General features: G+C 43.4%; 1 protein-coding gene across 1 annotated transcript in view; it reads right to left on the bottom strand.

Moving 5' to 3' along the window:
• LOC101524850 (zinc finger protein 569-like) overlaps window positions 1-13,962 on the bottom strand; it is a 103,126-nt gene that overhangs the window by 74,349 nt on the left and 14,815 nt on the right. Inside the window, exons 3-5 of the mRNA XM_058668262.1 lie at window positions 2,354-2,480; window positions 2,132-2,224; window positions 1,473-1,533 (exon numbers count right to left, since the gene is read on the bottom strand). Of these exons, the coding sequence (XP_058524245.1) occupies window positions 1,473-1,533; window positions 2,132-2,224; window positions 2,354-2,480 (281 nt within the window). The remainder of the gene's footprint in view (window positions 1-1,472; window positions 1,534-2,131; window positions 2,225-2,353; window positions 2,481-13,962) is intronic.

Below are 13,962 nucleotides of genomic sequence, written 5' to 3'. Positions count from 1 at the left end.
ACTGCATGACAAGGCCCAGCGGATATCTCTAGAACCACCTGAAAAGCAGTTCCACCTCCCTTTGCATAGACACCAGACAGCCCCACAGAGATTTCTACAATTCATCATTGTCTGCCACTGTGGAGTTGTTTTTATGATCAGTGTGAGCTTAGAAGATGGTGTTGGTGCAGGCCCAGCAGCGTGGCCTAGAGGCTAAGGTCCTCGCCTTGAATGCCCCGGGATCCCATATGGGCACAGGTTCTAATCCAACCAGCTCTACTTCCTGACCAGCTCCCTGTTTGTGGCCTGGGAAAGCAGTCGAGGACCCTGCACCTGTGTGGGAGACCTGGAGGAGGTTCCTGGTTCCTGGCTTCGGATTGGCACAGCACCAGCCATTTCGGCTCACTTGCGGAGTGAATCATCGGACGGAAGATCTTCCTCTCTGTGTCTCCTCCTCTCTGCATATTTGACTTTGTATTAAAAAATAAATAAATCTTAAAAGAAAAGAAGATGATGTTGGTGATAACGTCTTAGCAAAGGGGCCTTTTACTATTCCTGCTCCCTCAGCTGGCCCTCTGGTCATATGAAATTCAAGAATATTAAGTCCCTACACCTAGCAGAAATCTATGCTTAGGCTTATCCTCCCACCTTGACCATATGCTAATCAAGGATGTTAAATCCCTAGGTATAGTGGAAATCTATTCTTTCCCTCTTTGACTAATCTTTAAGTCCCTCCTTCTGTGGTACACTTCCTCCCTTAACTGACTCAAGAGTAAGTTGTAGAATCAGGATTGTAATAGGAATGTGTTACTGATTGACATGTACTATCTATTGAGAACTCCCTGACCACAGGATTAGGGCGGCTGATCCTGCCTCAACATGAAACAATTGGCAGAACTATCCTTAGGAATGCCCATTTGACCAGGTGTGAAAAGTAGGTGCCAAAGATTGTGAAGGCTTCTGTATAAAAAAAGAGGACAGCTCTCTTGCCTTGTCCATTATGATCCTGAAACTGTAGTGGTCCATTTGTTTTCTATGCCTACTCCAAGCACCATTCTTAAATTCTGAACTTGGCTAAGCTGGACTCTGGCAATGTGCAGAGAGCTGGATGTTAAGTGGGGCTGCCAGGGCACAAACCAGCTTCCATATATGATCCCAGTGTATGCACAGCAAGAGCCAGCCACTAGGCTACCATGCCATGCCCTCAGGTTTGATCTTTACAAATGACTTATGTGAATGACTCCCCTACACTTCATACATGAGTTCAGAAAAAGCCAGTTTCTTCAAATTTGTCACTCATGTGGCTTCCCACCTCTGACAGCTGAAAAGAAAAAAGGAGAAAGAAAGAATGAAACCCTATTTCTCAAGTCTAATTTTTGTATAATTTTCCTTTCATATTGTGCTGCAATTATGGCCAAAGCTAATGCTAAGCATCTTTGTGGCAATGCAGCTCTCTTTTCAGTTATTATGTAATTTTTGTGATTAAAACTTACCTGAAGATTATTTCTTGACCTTTCTGATTAGCTCCAAGCAGCTCATTCTTTCTATGGGGATCTGAAATGAGGAAAAGAGTAACCATATCTATGAATCACATCTAAATGTTTCTTTTCAAATGCTAACATGAAGTCAATGAGATTTGTTGCATTTTAGATACAGCATATTTTAATGTTAGTAAAATGTGGACATTTGTAAGCATTATCAAATGGACATTACATCTCACCTATTAATGCCTTAACATAATACCCATTTTTTAAAATGAAAATTTCAATTACGTGACATTGTGTATTTAACTTAAAGTGGGATATTACAGAAAATATGTTATAAAAATTCAAAATAAAGTTTGGGGTATCTTACATCCTATCTTAGCACTAGTTTGTCTTTTCCTGGCTACTCTGCTTCAAATACAACCTCCTGAAAATATATCTTGGGTGATGGCAGCTGTGATTCAAGTGTTTGGGATTGTGAAAAGACCCGTATATACTTCCAGATTTATGGTGACAGGCTGGCAAATTGCTAGAATAAACCTATACATGGAAACTATAGAATGCCTGTGTTTCAACAGCTGTTCTTCTGGAAGAAACTCAAAGTAAAAATCAAATATAATTCAGGTCATCATTTACTGAAAAAAGTATCAACTTCCCTGCTGACCTACCTGGAAGTCTCTGCTTGACAGAGTTCTCCACTGTCCATGGTGCTGATTCTTGCTCCAACTTGAAGATCACATCAGGCTTTGTCATGCAGTACCCTGTGAATGGAGAATGATGCAGATTTTTTGAAATCACCATTAGTCCTACCAACTACTACACTTTATAAACTTCCCTTTCATTAGCAAACTATACAGAAGTGTTCTTTAAGGCATGACAGTTTCACTCACCCAAGGACAGCAGATTGTTATAGGTCTCAAGCATCACCTCCCTGTACAGGGTCCTCTGAGTACTGTCCATTGTCTGCCATTCTTCCCGGGTAAAGTCCACAGCCACATCTTCAAATGACACCAACACCTGTAACAGCACATGTCTCCTCACTTCTGGGTCATTAAATAGAAACACTGACAGTGCATTTTCTGTATATTTAATTTGCAACTTCTATGGAAGTAGTTTAATTTACAACTTATACAGCATCACGGAGTAACAGTTAAATGAAAACATCTAGTGTTGTATTACTTTTGCAATTCCAACATTACAACAGAATATTCTTGATTCTCTTAAAGGCTGTTTTCTCTATAAAGATTCTAATTCTAATGAACGGTTGAAGGTATTGTTGTTTTTTTTTCTAAAGATTTATTTATTTTTATTACAAAGTGAGATGTACAGAGAGGAGGAGAGACAGAGAGGAAGATCTTCCGTCCAATGATTCACTCCCCAAGTGAGCCAAAATGGCTGGTGCTGCACCAATCTGAAGCCAGGAACCAGGAACCTCCTCCAGGTCTCCCACACAGGTGCAGGGTCCCAAAGCTTTGGGCCGTACTCGACTGCTTTCCCAGGCCACAAGCAAGGAGCAGGCTCACAGTTGGTCCTTGAAACATGCAACAAAACTTAGTAGTGAGGGGTGTGTCGGGGGTGCACTTGGCAAGGGGCCACACCACCACAGTGCCAGCACACACCGGCACCCCCCAAGCTCAGCCCTCGGAGGCATCGTGGCTGAGAGGGCCGCTGGGTGTTGGCCCAGCCCGCCCATGGAACCCTGCGAGTCCCGGTGGCCGCTCGCACTGCAGGCTGACATGCAGGGGGAGAAGCAGGGCCGAGCGCGCCCGCCGGGCTCCCGCACCCCGCGGGAAGCTGAGGCAGCCAGGGAGGGCCCCGAAAGTAGAGCAGGTGGCAGCAAGCAGAGCGGCCTACTGAGGGGCGCGGGGGGACGCCACCACAGCCCTCCTCCCGCTCCTGAAGGCATCGTTAGAATAGCTCTCCAAGTGGAAGATATCACTCAGTTTCCTTTATTGCCACTCTAATTTTCAACTAAACTAACATAAGTAACCTTACTGACAATGAGCTGAAATATTAACTCAGCATCTATAACACTAAGCTGAGTTTAATTCTTCTCTGTGTGTTCAATTTGCATCTTCTAGGAATGCAGCTTAATTTACAATCTATTTGGCAACAAGGTAAAAACAAAACATTTTGTCCTGTATCATGTTTGCAATTCTGAAGCTATAATTCCATTCTTATTCTGTATCAGACTGTTTTCTCTAATAAACTTAAAATGAGTTCATTGTGCAATCTTTAGATACACATGAGGTAAAAGTCATGCTAGATTAGATAATTAAGATAAATGCTTTCTATTGCACAAGATAACGAGAAAATTATTAAGTAGCTTACTAATGATTTCATCATTCATACTGAAATACTTTAAAATTCCGTTTTCTTAATTCAAAGTGAAATAATGAAATACTGAAAACATTTTTAAACTTTACATCCATGAATAAATATTTCCTTCAGCTTATACTGGAATTAAATATATATGATCATATATATCAATAACACATTTATATGTACATACTCAAGACAAAAAATATGAAATACATATGCATGTAATTCTAGTGTATAAATATAAAACTATATATATTTCTTTTTTTCACTTTTGAGTATGCACATATTAAAACTTTCTACTTTGTTTTTGCTTTACTTTTTATGGAATAACATACTTAAACTGAAGTTTTAATTTCCACATAGTAAACTACAGCTTAGGGGGGAAACAAATGATAGTCTCATAAAGAACTATCTTCTTCTGAGAATTAGTTGGTATCAGCCAGTCACAGCCTGCTAGCTGAACAGAAGATATACATATAAGACAAATGCCATGCTGTAACAAACCTAATCCTTTTTTTTTAATGTCCTGGAAGCCCTTTAGCATTTACCAATTTTCTGGGTTTGCCTTTTGTTCCAGAAATTTATTTACTAATTTAAGATAAAGACAGCTAATGTAGCATATATACATACATTTAACAGTATGATACTTCTTTTGAATCTTCCCTTTTCCCCTGTTACTCTCTTAAGCATTTGGAATAACACGTTTGAAATTCACATTGTATTCAAGATCTTAATTTTTGAGTAACTGATTCAAAGAACAGTAAAATGAACAATTTCATAGGTAAGCACTATAAATATAATGAAATGAAAGGATACGTTTAATCATACAATTTACAAACACATATCATTTAAACTGCAGTAGGATATCATCATTCGCTGTGTGACAAAGATGTAAATCAAATGTAACAAACCATATTTGCATCAATACCTATATATAGCATTGTTTCTTCCCTACCTTTATTGTTGCTGCTTGTGATTCTTTAAGCTACTCTACATAACAAAATATCATATTGGTATATCTGTATTTAGGATGCAATCAGTAATTGCAAAAACATGGAAGCAACCAAAATGCCCATCAACAGAGGATTGGATAAGAAAGCTATGGTTCATCTACTCTATGGAATACTACTCGGCTATTAAAAAAAACAAAATGCAGTTCTTTGTGGCCAAATGGGCCAAACTGGAAACCATAATGCTAAGGGAAATGAGCCAATCCCAAAAGGTTAAATACCACATGTTTGCCTTAATTTAAGATGATGTGATGTTATGTATAACATGTTATGTTTTGAATGTTATATGTTGTGTATAAACTAAAATTGAAGTATAGGTGAGGTGGTCACAGAAGGTGGCTGGGAACTCACATTTACTTTTAACATATTGGTTACTCATTACTATGTCAATTAATTCCATAATGATGTAAATTTTTGCTGATGGTATGTTGGAGCTTTCAATTGACTGGGATGATACTCTGCTGGCTCTGTCTTCAGACCAGAGAGGGTATACCTAAGAAGCCGTTGAACTTGGCTGGACAATAAGATGCTGGACTCTATGTTTGGTATACGCTTGCAATGGGGGAATCTCAACTGAACTTGAGCTGTGGTTATGCAGGTGGGTGGAGGAATCCACCATGGTGGGAGGGTTTGGGGAGGGGTGGGGAGAACCCCACATAATGTAATTGTGTCACATAATACAATGTAATTACTGAAGTTAAATAATAAACAATTAAAAAAAAACAAAGATTTATTTATTTTTATTACAAAGTCAGATATAAACAGAGGAGGAGAGAAATACAGAGAGGAAGATCTTCCATCTGATGATTCACTCGCCAAGTGAGCACAACAGCCGGTCCTGTGCCAATCTGAAACCAGGAGCCAGGAACTCTTCCGGGTCTCCCAGGCAGATGTAGGGTCCCAAAGCTTTAGGCCATCCTTAACTGCTTTCCCAGGCCACAAGCAGGGAGCTGGATAGGAAGTGGAGCTGCTGGGATTAGAACCGGCGCTCATATGGGATCCTGGTGTGTTCAACACGAGGACTTTAGCTGCTAGACCATGCCGCCAGGCCCTGTATTTAGGATATTTCACTTAACATCTTATACTCCAGTTTTACTAATTTTGATATAATACACAGAATTTTGTTTTCACAGATGAAAAACAGGTTGTTGTACACATACACTGTTTTCCTTATTCAATTATCTAATGATGGACACCTCAATTTTTTCCACATCTTGTGTATTATGAATAGTGCTGTCATAAAATAGATGTTATCTCTTTCATACAATGTGTTCATAACTCAGAAAATACAACTTGTAGTGAGATTGCAAGCTTACAGCAATCTTATTGAAATTAAATCTTTTTTGTTTTATTTAAGCTTTTTTAAAAGAAAGGTCTATTTATTTTTATTGCCAAGTCAGATATACAAAGAGTGACAGAGAGGCAGGTCTTCCATCTAATGATTCACTGCCCAAGTGGCCTCATGGCTAGCGCTGTGCTGATCCAAAGCCAGGAACCACGAGCTCTTCCAGGTCTCCCATGCAGGTGCAGCGTCCCAAGGCTTTGGGCCAATGTAGACTACTTTTCCAGGCCACAGGCAGAGAGCTGGATGGGAAGAAAGGCTGCTGGGCTTACAACCGGTGTACATATGGGATCCCCACAGATTCAAGGCAACGAATTTACTTGCTAGTTTACTGTTCTGAGCCCAGCAATCTTATTTTTAAATTTTTAAGAAATTTTATGCTATTTTTCATGTATTGATTTAATCTGTATCTCCATCAGCAATATATAAAAGTTCCCATTTTTTACTTCCTCACCAGTATTTATTACCAATTTCTTCCAAATAATAGCCATTCTGACAGGGTTGAGATATCTCATTTTGATTTTGATCTCCCAAATGGCTGCGTTTTGGGAACAATCTGCTGAAGTAATTTGATCATCTCTTGACCAAACAGAGGATGTATATGTTGTTAAGGTCACAAGGAGCTTGAAAGATAAAAGTTGCCAATTTGAACAACACATGGAACTTCCTGTGCCCTGTTATTTAACAAATTATAAAGAGTGATATAGAGGGCCCAGCGTGGTGGCCTAGCAGCTAAAGTCCTTGACTTGATAGCACCAGGATCTCATATGGGCACCAGTTCTAATCAACACAGCTCCACTTCCCTTCCAGCTCCCTGCTTGTGGCCTGAGAAAGCAGTTGAGGATGGCCAAAAGTTTGGGAAACCTGCACCCCTATGGGAGACCTGTGGGAGACCCGGAGGAATCTGCTGGCTCCTAGCTCCAGATCGGTGTAGCTCCGGCTGTTGCTGTCACTTGGGGAATGACTCATTGAATGGAAGATCTTCCTCACTGTCTCTCCTCCTCTCTGTTTATCTGACTCTAAAATAAAAATAAAAATAAATCTTAAAAAAGAGTGATAGGGAAACCCTAATAATCCAAAAAGCTCATAATACTAGCACAATCTCTCTAGAAAAAAACCAAAAAAACAAAAACCTAATATTTCCTAATGGAACACAACTTCCATTTAGATTTGTAATTTTTTGTTTCCCTGTTTTAGAATCATTTATTTATTTGAAAACCAGATATAGAGAAATTGAGAACGGGGCATGGCACAATAGCAAAGGGGTCAAAGCCCTCACATTGCATGAACCGGGATGCCATGTGGATGGCCAGTATGTGTCCTGGCTAATCCACTTCCCAGCCAGCACCCTGCCTATGGTGTGGGAATGAGGTAAAGGACAGCCTAAAGCCTTGGGATCCTGAACCTGTGTGCTAGGTCAAGAAGAACCTCCAGGCTTCTCATCGGCCCAGCTCCTTCCATTGCAACTCTTTGGGAGAGCAGATGGAGAATCTTTGTACCCCCTTCTTTCTGCATATCTGCTATTCCAAAACAAATATCTATATCTATATATCTAAGTCTATATATATACATATATGTGAATTTTTGTTTATTGTGGATGATGTTTACACAAATGATCAGGGTAGGAAAGTTTAAGGTTTAGGGAAATGTTGATGTGATCACTGTTTCCAAATTTTCTATTTCTCCTTCCTATGGAACTGGTTCATATTCTGATTGTTTATTTCCCATCTAGCTCCCTGCTTATGGCCTCAGAAAGCAGTAGAAGGAGGCCCAAAGCATGGGACCATGCACCTGATTGGGAAACCTGGAAGAAGTTTCTGCAGCCACTTTGGGATTATACCAGTAGGATGGAAGATCTATCTCTCCTTCTCTCTGTAAATCTCAATTTCCAATCAAAATAAGTTGAAAAAACACATTTAACAAGTTGTAGTGGGCTCAGCAGCGTGGCCTAGTGGCTGGGGTCCTCGCCTTGATCCCATATAGCTGCTGGTTCTGATCCCGGCAGCTCCACTTCCTCTCTGTCTCTTCTCCTCTCAGTATATCTGACTTTGTAATGAAAATAAAATAAATAAACCTTAAAAAAAAAAAAAACAAATTGTAGCTTAGCAATGGCATTATTGGCTTATTTGTAGTCATCATGGTTTCACTCCTCTTCACACATTATAGCACACTCAGTGTGGACTGCTTTTTAGAATTGCTACCCAACATTAAACATAGTTGCGACACTGAAAAAGTTGTTATGGTCAGTGCATGGTAGAGTTACAGGTCAATTTTCATTTAATTTGTGCATCAGTCACAAATTAAATAAGCATGTATTACAGTATGACTGTCAACTCAAACGCTACCTGGGGGGCATGACTAACAGCCAATCTGCCTATGACCATGAAGCATGACTTAGAGCCATGTTTGCAGTACTTGACCTTTGAATTGATTGGAGTTCTAAAGGGATAGACATGGCTTCTACTTAATTACAGTGTCCTTGTTGTATGAGAGGGCTGTCTGAGACTGCCCTTCTGCTGTCTCCTTTCCCAGTGAATGAGTTGTGATCACATTATGGTAAGTGGACATGATCCCTCAGACTGTCCCCGGTGGTTCTCGCAGCCCAAGAACATTGACACCTCATCCCCTGGTGGTCTCAGGCATGTTGGCAGGAAAATCCATGAGACTCAAAAGCAATAAAAACAGATACCAAAATGGACAAAGAACTAAATATATTTCTACAAAGAAGATAACCAAAAGGCTAATAAATTAGCACAAAAAGATTTTCAGCATGATTGATCATTAAATGAATGAAAATGGCAACCACAATAATATACCACTTTATATCCATTGCAATGTCCTTCATTAAAACAATCCAGGCCAGGATGGCTCAAGCTGCCTTCAAGCAGCCAGGCCTTGTTCTTTCCTTCCCCCAACTAGCCAAAAGTGGCCATTGGTACTAGAGTTCCTTTGGTGCACATGCCAAGGCCAGGATGGGTCAAGTCTCCTTTAAGCAACCAGACCATGTTGTGCCCCTTACCTCAGCCAAAGTTGGCCAGTGTGGTCCAGGGTCCAGTTTGGCACCTAGCCCAGGCCAGGATGGATCAAGCCACCTTTAAGTAGCCAGGCTGGGCTATGCCTTTCCCACCACCAGCCAAGAGCTGACAGTGCATCCAAGGTCACGTTTACACTCTCAACGCAGGTCAGCATGTCTGAAGATGCATTTAAGCAGCTAGGCTGGGATGCTTGACTCCCAAAATTAGGAACTATGGATTGCTCAGGAGAAGGGGTAAGGGGGATGTGTGGGAGACAGGACCACTGAAGGAGTATGTTGCAGCTAAGGAATGACTTGTGGAAGACTTCTATTGACAAAAGCCACATTACTTGCAGGTAAATGAGGGGGCTAACACCTAGTGGTTTGGAAGCCATAACTGAGGAAATTTCTGGGTCAGATGAATACACATGCCCACATGGGAGAAATGAGCTGGGATAATTAACATGGACTACCACCACCAACCAATGCACACTTAAGGCAGAGCCGGGGGGTCTGTCTGGCAGGGAAAGATTACACTACTGCCAATGAATTTCACAGAAGAGTAAGATAATGTTAGGCTGGTTCATGATACCGACAGGCATGCAAAAGAACTAGGTCTGGAGGCAGATTATGTGGGCAATACATAGGCTCAACCTGTGGAACTAATTTCTGCTGGTTGGCCCAAGAGCTGCGATATATTCTGTCTTTCTCTTTTAAATTATTATTTTTAATTCATTAATTACATTGTATTATGTGACACAGTTTCATAGGTACTTGGGTTCTCCAACCCCTCCCTAAACCCTCCCACCATGATTCTGTCTTTCTTTCTTTATTAAATTATTGTATTGTTGACAATCTTTACACAGTAAACTACGGTAAAAAAAAAAAAAAAGGTTCAGGGGCAATAGGGAAGTGGGTAACACTATTATGTCCATATTGTTTCCTTCCTGTACCTGAGGTAAAGGGGGCTATTGAGGGAGAAGCCCCACCCAGTATCCCACCCACCCCAAGTCCCGGATGTGGGGCATACTCTGAGATACTTGCTCAAGTATTTTTAATAGTTCACCAGTTATAAATTGCTGACAGTTTTGCCACTCCCAGCTCGATGAGGTTGTTGAAGAATCCACTGATTGGCATAGTCCATCATAGAGTCTTCATTTGCCCAGTATTTAGCTGCCAACATATAGCTGAGGTGGTTGATTGACTTGTTCTTTCCTTTGTATTTTCTTGGTTAGGGTTCTGAGTCCAGCAGTTCGAATGGGGGGAATCGCCAAAGAAACTTTGAGGTATTCCCAGACCAGATTCTTGTATGTTCTAGCAAGCACAGGGCCCAGCACAGTCCATCACCACGATCAGCTGGTGGTTGCAATTGCTGGGTTGCTTCTGTTTTCGACTGAAATCAATGGGTGTTGCAGTCCAGCCTGCTTCTGCCCAGCACACACTCGGCCCTCACATCAACCAATGGGAGCTGCAGCCTAGTTGGAGCGACCCACAATAACCCCCACCAGGCCTGCCCCCTACCCTGGTTTGCTAGTATGTATAGCAGACTAGTCCAGTCTGTCCCACATCCCATTTGGCTCTTGTACTTGTCAATGGGTGTTAAAACTTAGTTCCACCTAACTAACTCAACTATCCAGCCCTCACAGATGTTGTTGCGTGCCTCTCTGTCTGGCCACCACAACCTCCGTCCCAGTTTTTGTTCTCTGCAGTGGGAGTAGCGACCCGAGAGGGAGGAACCCACTATTTCCCTCCCGGGTCTCTCTCACTTCTGGATTATGCACTCTACAGGTGGTTCTGTTATTTGACTTGAGAGAATTAGCCCCCCAGTGCCAGCTTCTGCCAGCTGATGCTGTGACTAACCCCAAACAACCCTCACCCACTCTGATTTATGCTTGCACCAGTAGGAACAATCAGTCCAGCCTGACTTTTCCCTGATCTAGTCCACGTGAGGCAAACAGGTGTTGTAGCCCTGCCTAGTCTAGTCTGCCCCCATCCCAACCCACACTCTCCAGTGGGGGTAGCTGTCTGGTGAGGGGACCAGCCCCTTAATCCCCCACTGGCTCTGCTCCTCTTCTTGGTTCTCACGCATGTTGGTTGGGTGCTGCAGTCATATCCACTACAGGCAACCTCACCCTGGCATTCCTCGTTGTGCACTGGTATTTGGCGCAACCAAACCTGGCTCAACCCACACTCTGTTCTGGTGTTCGGATTTGCCAGTGGATGACATGAACTGATTCAGCCTGGTCTGCCCCCGACTCATGCCAAATGTATGCCAGTGGGAAACTTTCCATAGCTTGTTCTGGGCTGTTTCCTATCATGCTTCTTGCGCTTACGTGCAGGGACTGTGTCCTGCCAGAGGACTTGCCCATGATCCTCCATCAGAACTCCTCCCAATGCCAGATTTTGCTCATACCAGGGGGCTCATGGGCCAGTCCTACTCAGTTCACCTCCTGTCCTAGTAGGAACAGTGGCTTTTCTTGGCTGGCCTTCAACCCATTCTGGTTCTTGTTGTTGGATGTTTCAGCCCAGCCATGGCTCGTCCATACCCACATACAGCTCACACATGGCTCAGAAGGGAGTTGAGACCCAGCCTACTCAGTCCCAGATCTATCCTGGTTCTCCAGGACACCAGATAGTGTTGGGGTCTGACCTGGCCTGGTGCATCCTCTCCCAGTCCACACTAGTGCCATGGGAGACTACAACTGTTTCCTAGTTAGAACACAGCCCCCATTCCAGCACATGCACCCCTTGGTGGGAACCTCAACCCAGTTATTAGGGTCTCCCCTTAACTCCCCAGTGGGCGGGTTCCCTGCCATAGATCATGCACCTACCAGTGTTTGCTCAGCTTGGCAGAGGCCCCTCACTTGTCCTGGCCTCTACCTTAGACACTGTGGCTTAGCGTCCTTAACTCACGTAGACCAGTAGGTGCAAGAGCCTAGCTTGGCATGACCTGTGTTCCATCCTGGTCTCTAGTTTCACTTGTAGGCTAAGGTTTGCTCAGTCTTGCCCAGTACATCCTGTTCCATTACCAATTGACACATTAGCCAACTGTTGGAGCTACTTTGTTCAGCTTGTCCAACCCCCAAGTCTGGACCACGTGTTCATCAGCGGGAGCTATGCCTCGCTAAGGGAGTTTCCCAAGTTCCTCCACTTGATCCACTCCCAGAACCAGTTCTCATACATGCCAATGGGTTTTCTTCCAATGTCCAGCACAGTCTGGCCTTGCATTTGGCCTTATATGAGCTGGTGAATGTTGCAACCCGGTCCACCCCACACCCTATTCAGGATGCACATCCGGGTGCTGCTGCCTTGACCAGTGTAGACTGTTGCGGGTTTTTTAACCTGTGATTGATGGCAGGCTCCTTCATCACACCCAGCTTAGTCCAAAACCACCCAAACTCTTGGGCTTACCAGTGGGGCTAGAATTCCCACAGGGTGTGACCCACACATCCTGCACAGAATCTACTCCCAGCTATGGTTCTCGAGTGCTAGTTAATGTTATGGCCCTGCCTAATGTGACCAGTCTCCTGATCCATCATCATGTCTGGTAATACGATATTCTGCTGGACAAGCTTTTGCATGAACTGGTGTTCACCAACCAGTACTGTTAAGGGATTACAATTTCTTCAGAGGAAGAGTTATTGCCATTGGGAGTCTTTAGGATTGACTCATATCTCAGAAGCACAGTGGAATCAACCTGGAGCTATCTGAGCAATGATTCAGACAACCTAATACCCCAGAGTTCCCTGGCAGGGTGGCCAATAGGCACAGCCTGGACACAGCTCACCAGGAGCACATGGTAGCTGGAGTCGGGATCTGAGCAGGACACTCTATCCTAGAGCCCACCAGCAGCCTCCCAACTGCTGGAAGTTTAAATCTCCAGGCCCAAAGTTGCACCCCTCCCCAATCCCATTTACCGCCCAATGAGGGCACTGGGTGGGCCCTGGACCTACCCAGTGATGGAGACTTCCCCCCTCGGTGTGCTCCCTCCGAAGGAAGCAGCCCCCGAATCCAGGCTGGTACGGGCATAGCTCACCATGTGCACATTGAGGCTGGAGTCGGGATCCAAGCAGGACACCCAATCCTGGAGCCCAAACATGAGCTGAAAATTGTAAAGAGCTGAGCTAAACAGGACCATCAAACCCTCTGACACTCATGAATATTAGGATTGGGAACAGGACACACTGGTCCAGGACGCATCAAGAGCAGTCTGCTGCTCAAAACAACATGCAAAGGAACCATAGCTGGGGCAGGCCTAATATGGGTCAGTGTGACTGAGATGCAGTTCCCAACTGGTGTACATGAGAGCTGAATGTTGGATGGACATGGTTTGGCTCCACCACAGCATCCACTGGTTTGCATACAAGATGGGACTAGAGACAAAACTTATCCAGCAACTGCAACCACCAGTGTGTGGTAGGCTGATGTGGGTGACACACTGAGCTGGACCCTGGACTGGCAAGTAAACGGATATGTCTATGATTTCTTCAGGGATCCCCATCACTGAACCAATGGACGCAGAACTCCCAAAATGTGGACAAATGCGGAATGTGTGCATTAACCTTGGAGTGCATATGTCAGAACTAGGCCGCCTCATTTGATGAATGAACATGCTCAGATGCACATAGGGGATATGGCAGTCTGTTGGAGCCTGCAGATGAAGGAGGGCAGAACAGATTACCAACTACCTCAGGGGAGTATTGACATCAAATATCTGGCTGAATGGAAACTCAACTTGGAATCTCAACCAATCAACCTTGAAAGAATTTCTTATGAAAATCACTTCAACAGAACCTTCAGAGCATGCTCTAC

The sequence above is a fragment of the Ochotona princeps genome, chromosome 8, assembly GCF_030435755.1.
Source record: "Ochotona princeps isolate mOchPri1 chromosome 8, mOchPri1.hap1, whole genome shotgun sequence".
In the NCBI taxonomy this organism is placed as follows: domain Eukaryota; kingdom Metazoa; phylum Chordata; class Mammalia; order Lagomorpha; family Ochotonidae; genus Ochotona; species Ochotona princeps.
This window is presented reverse-complemented; position numbering and strand designations above follow the sequence as displayed.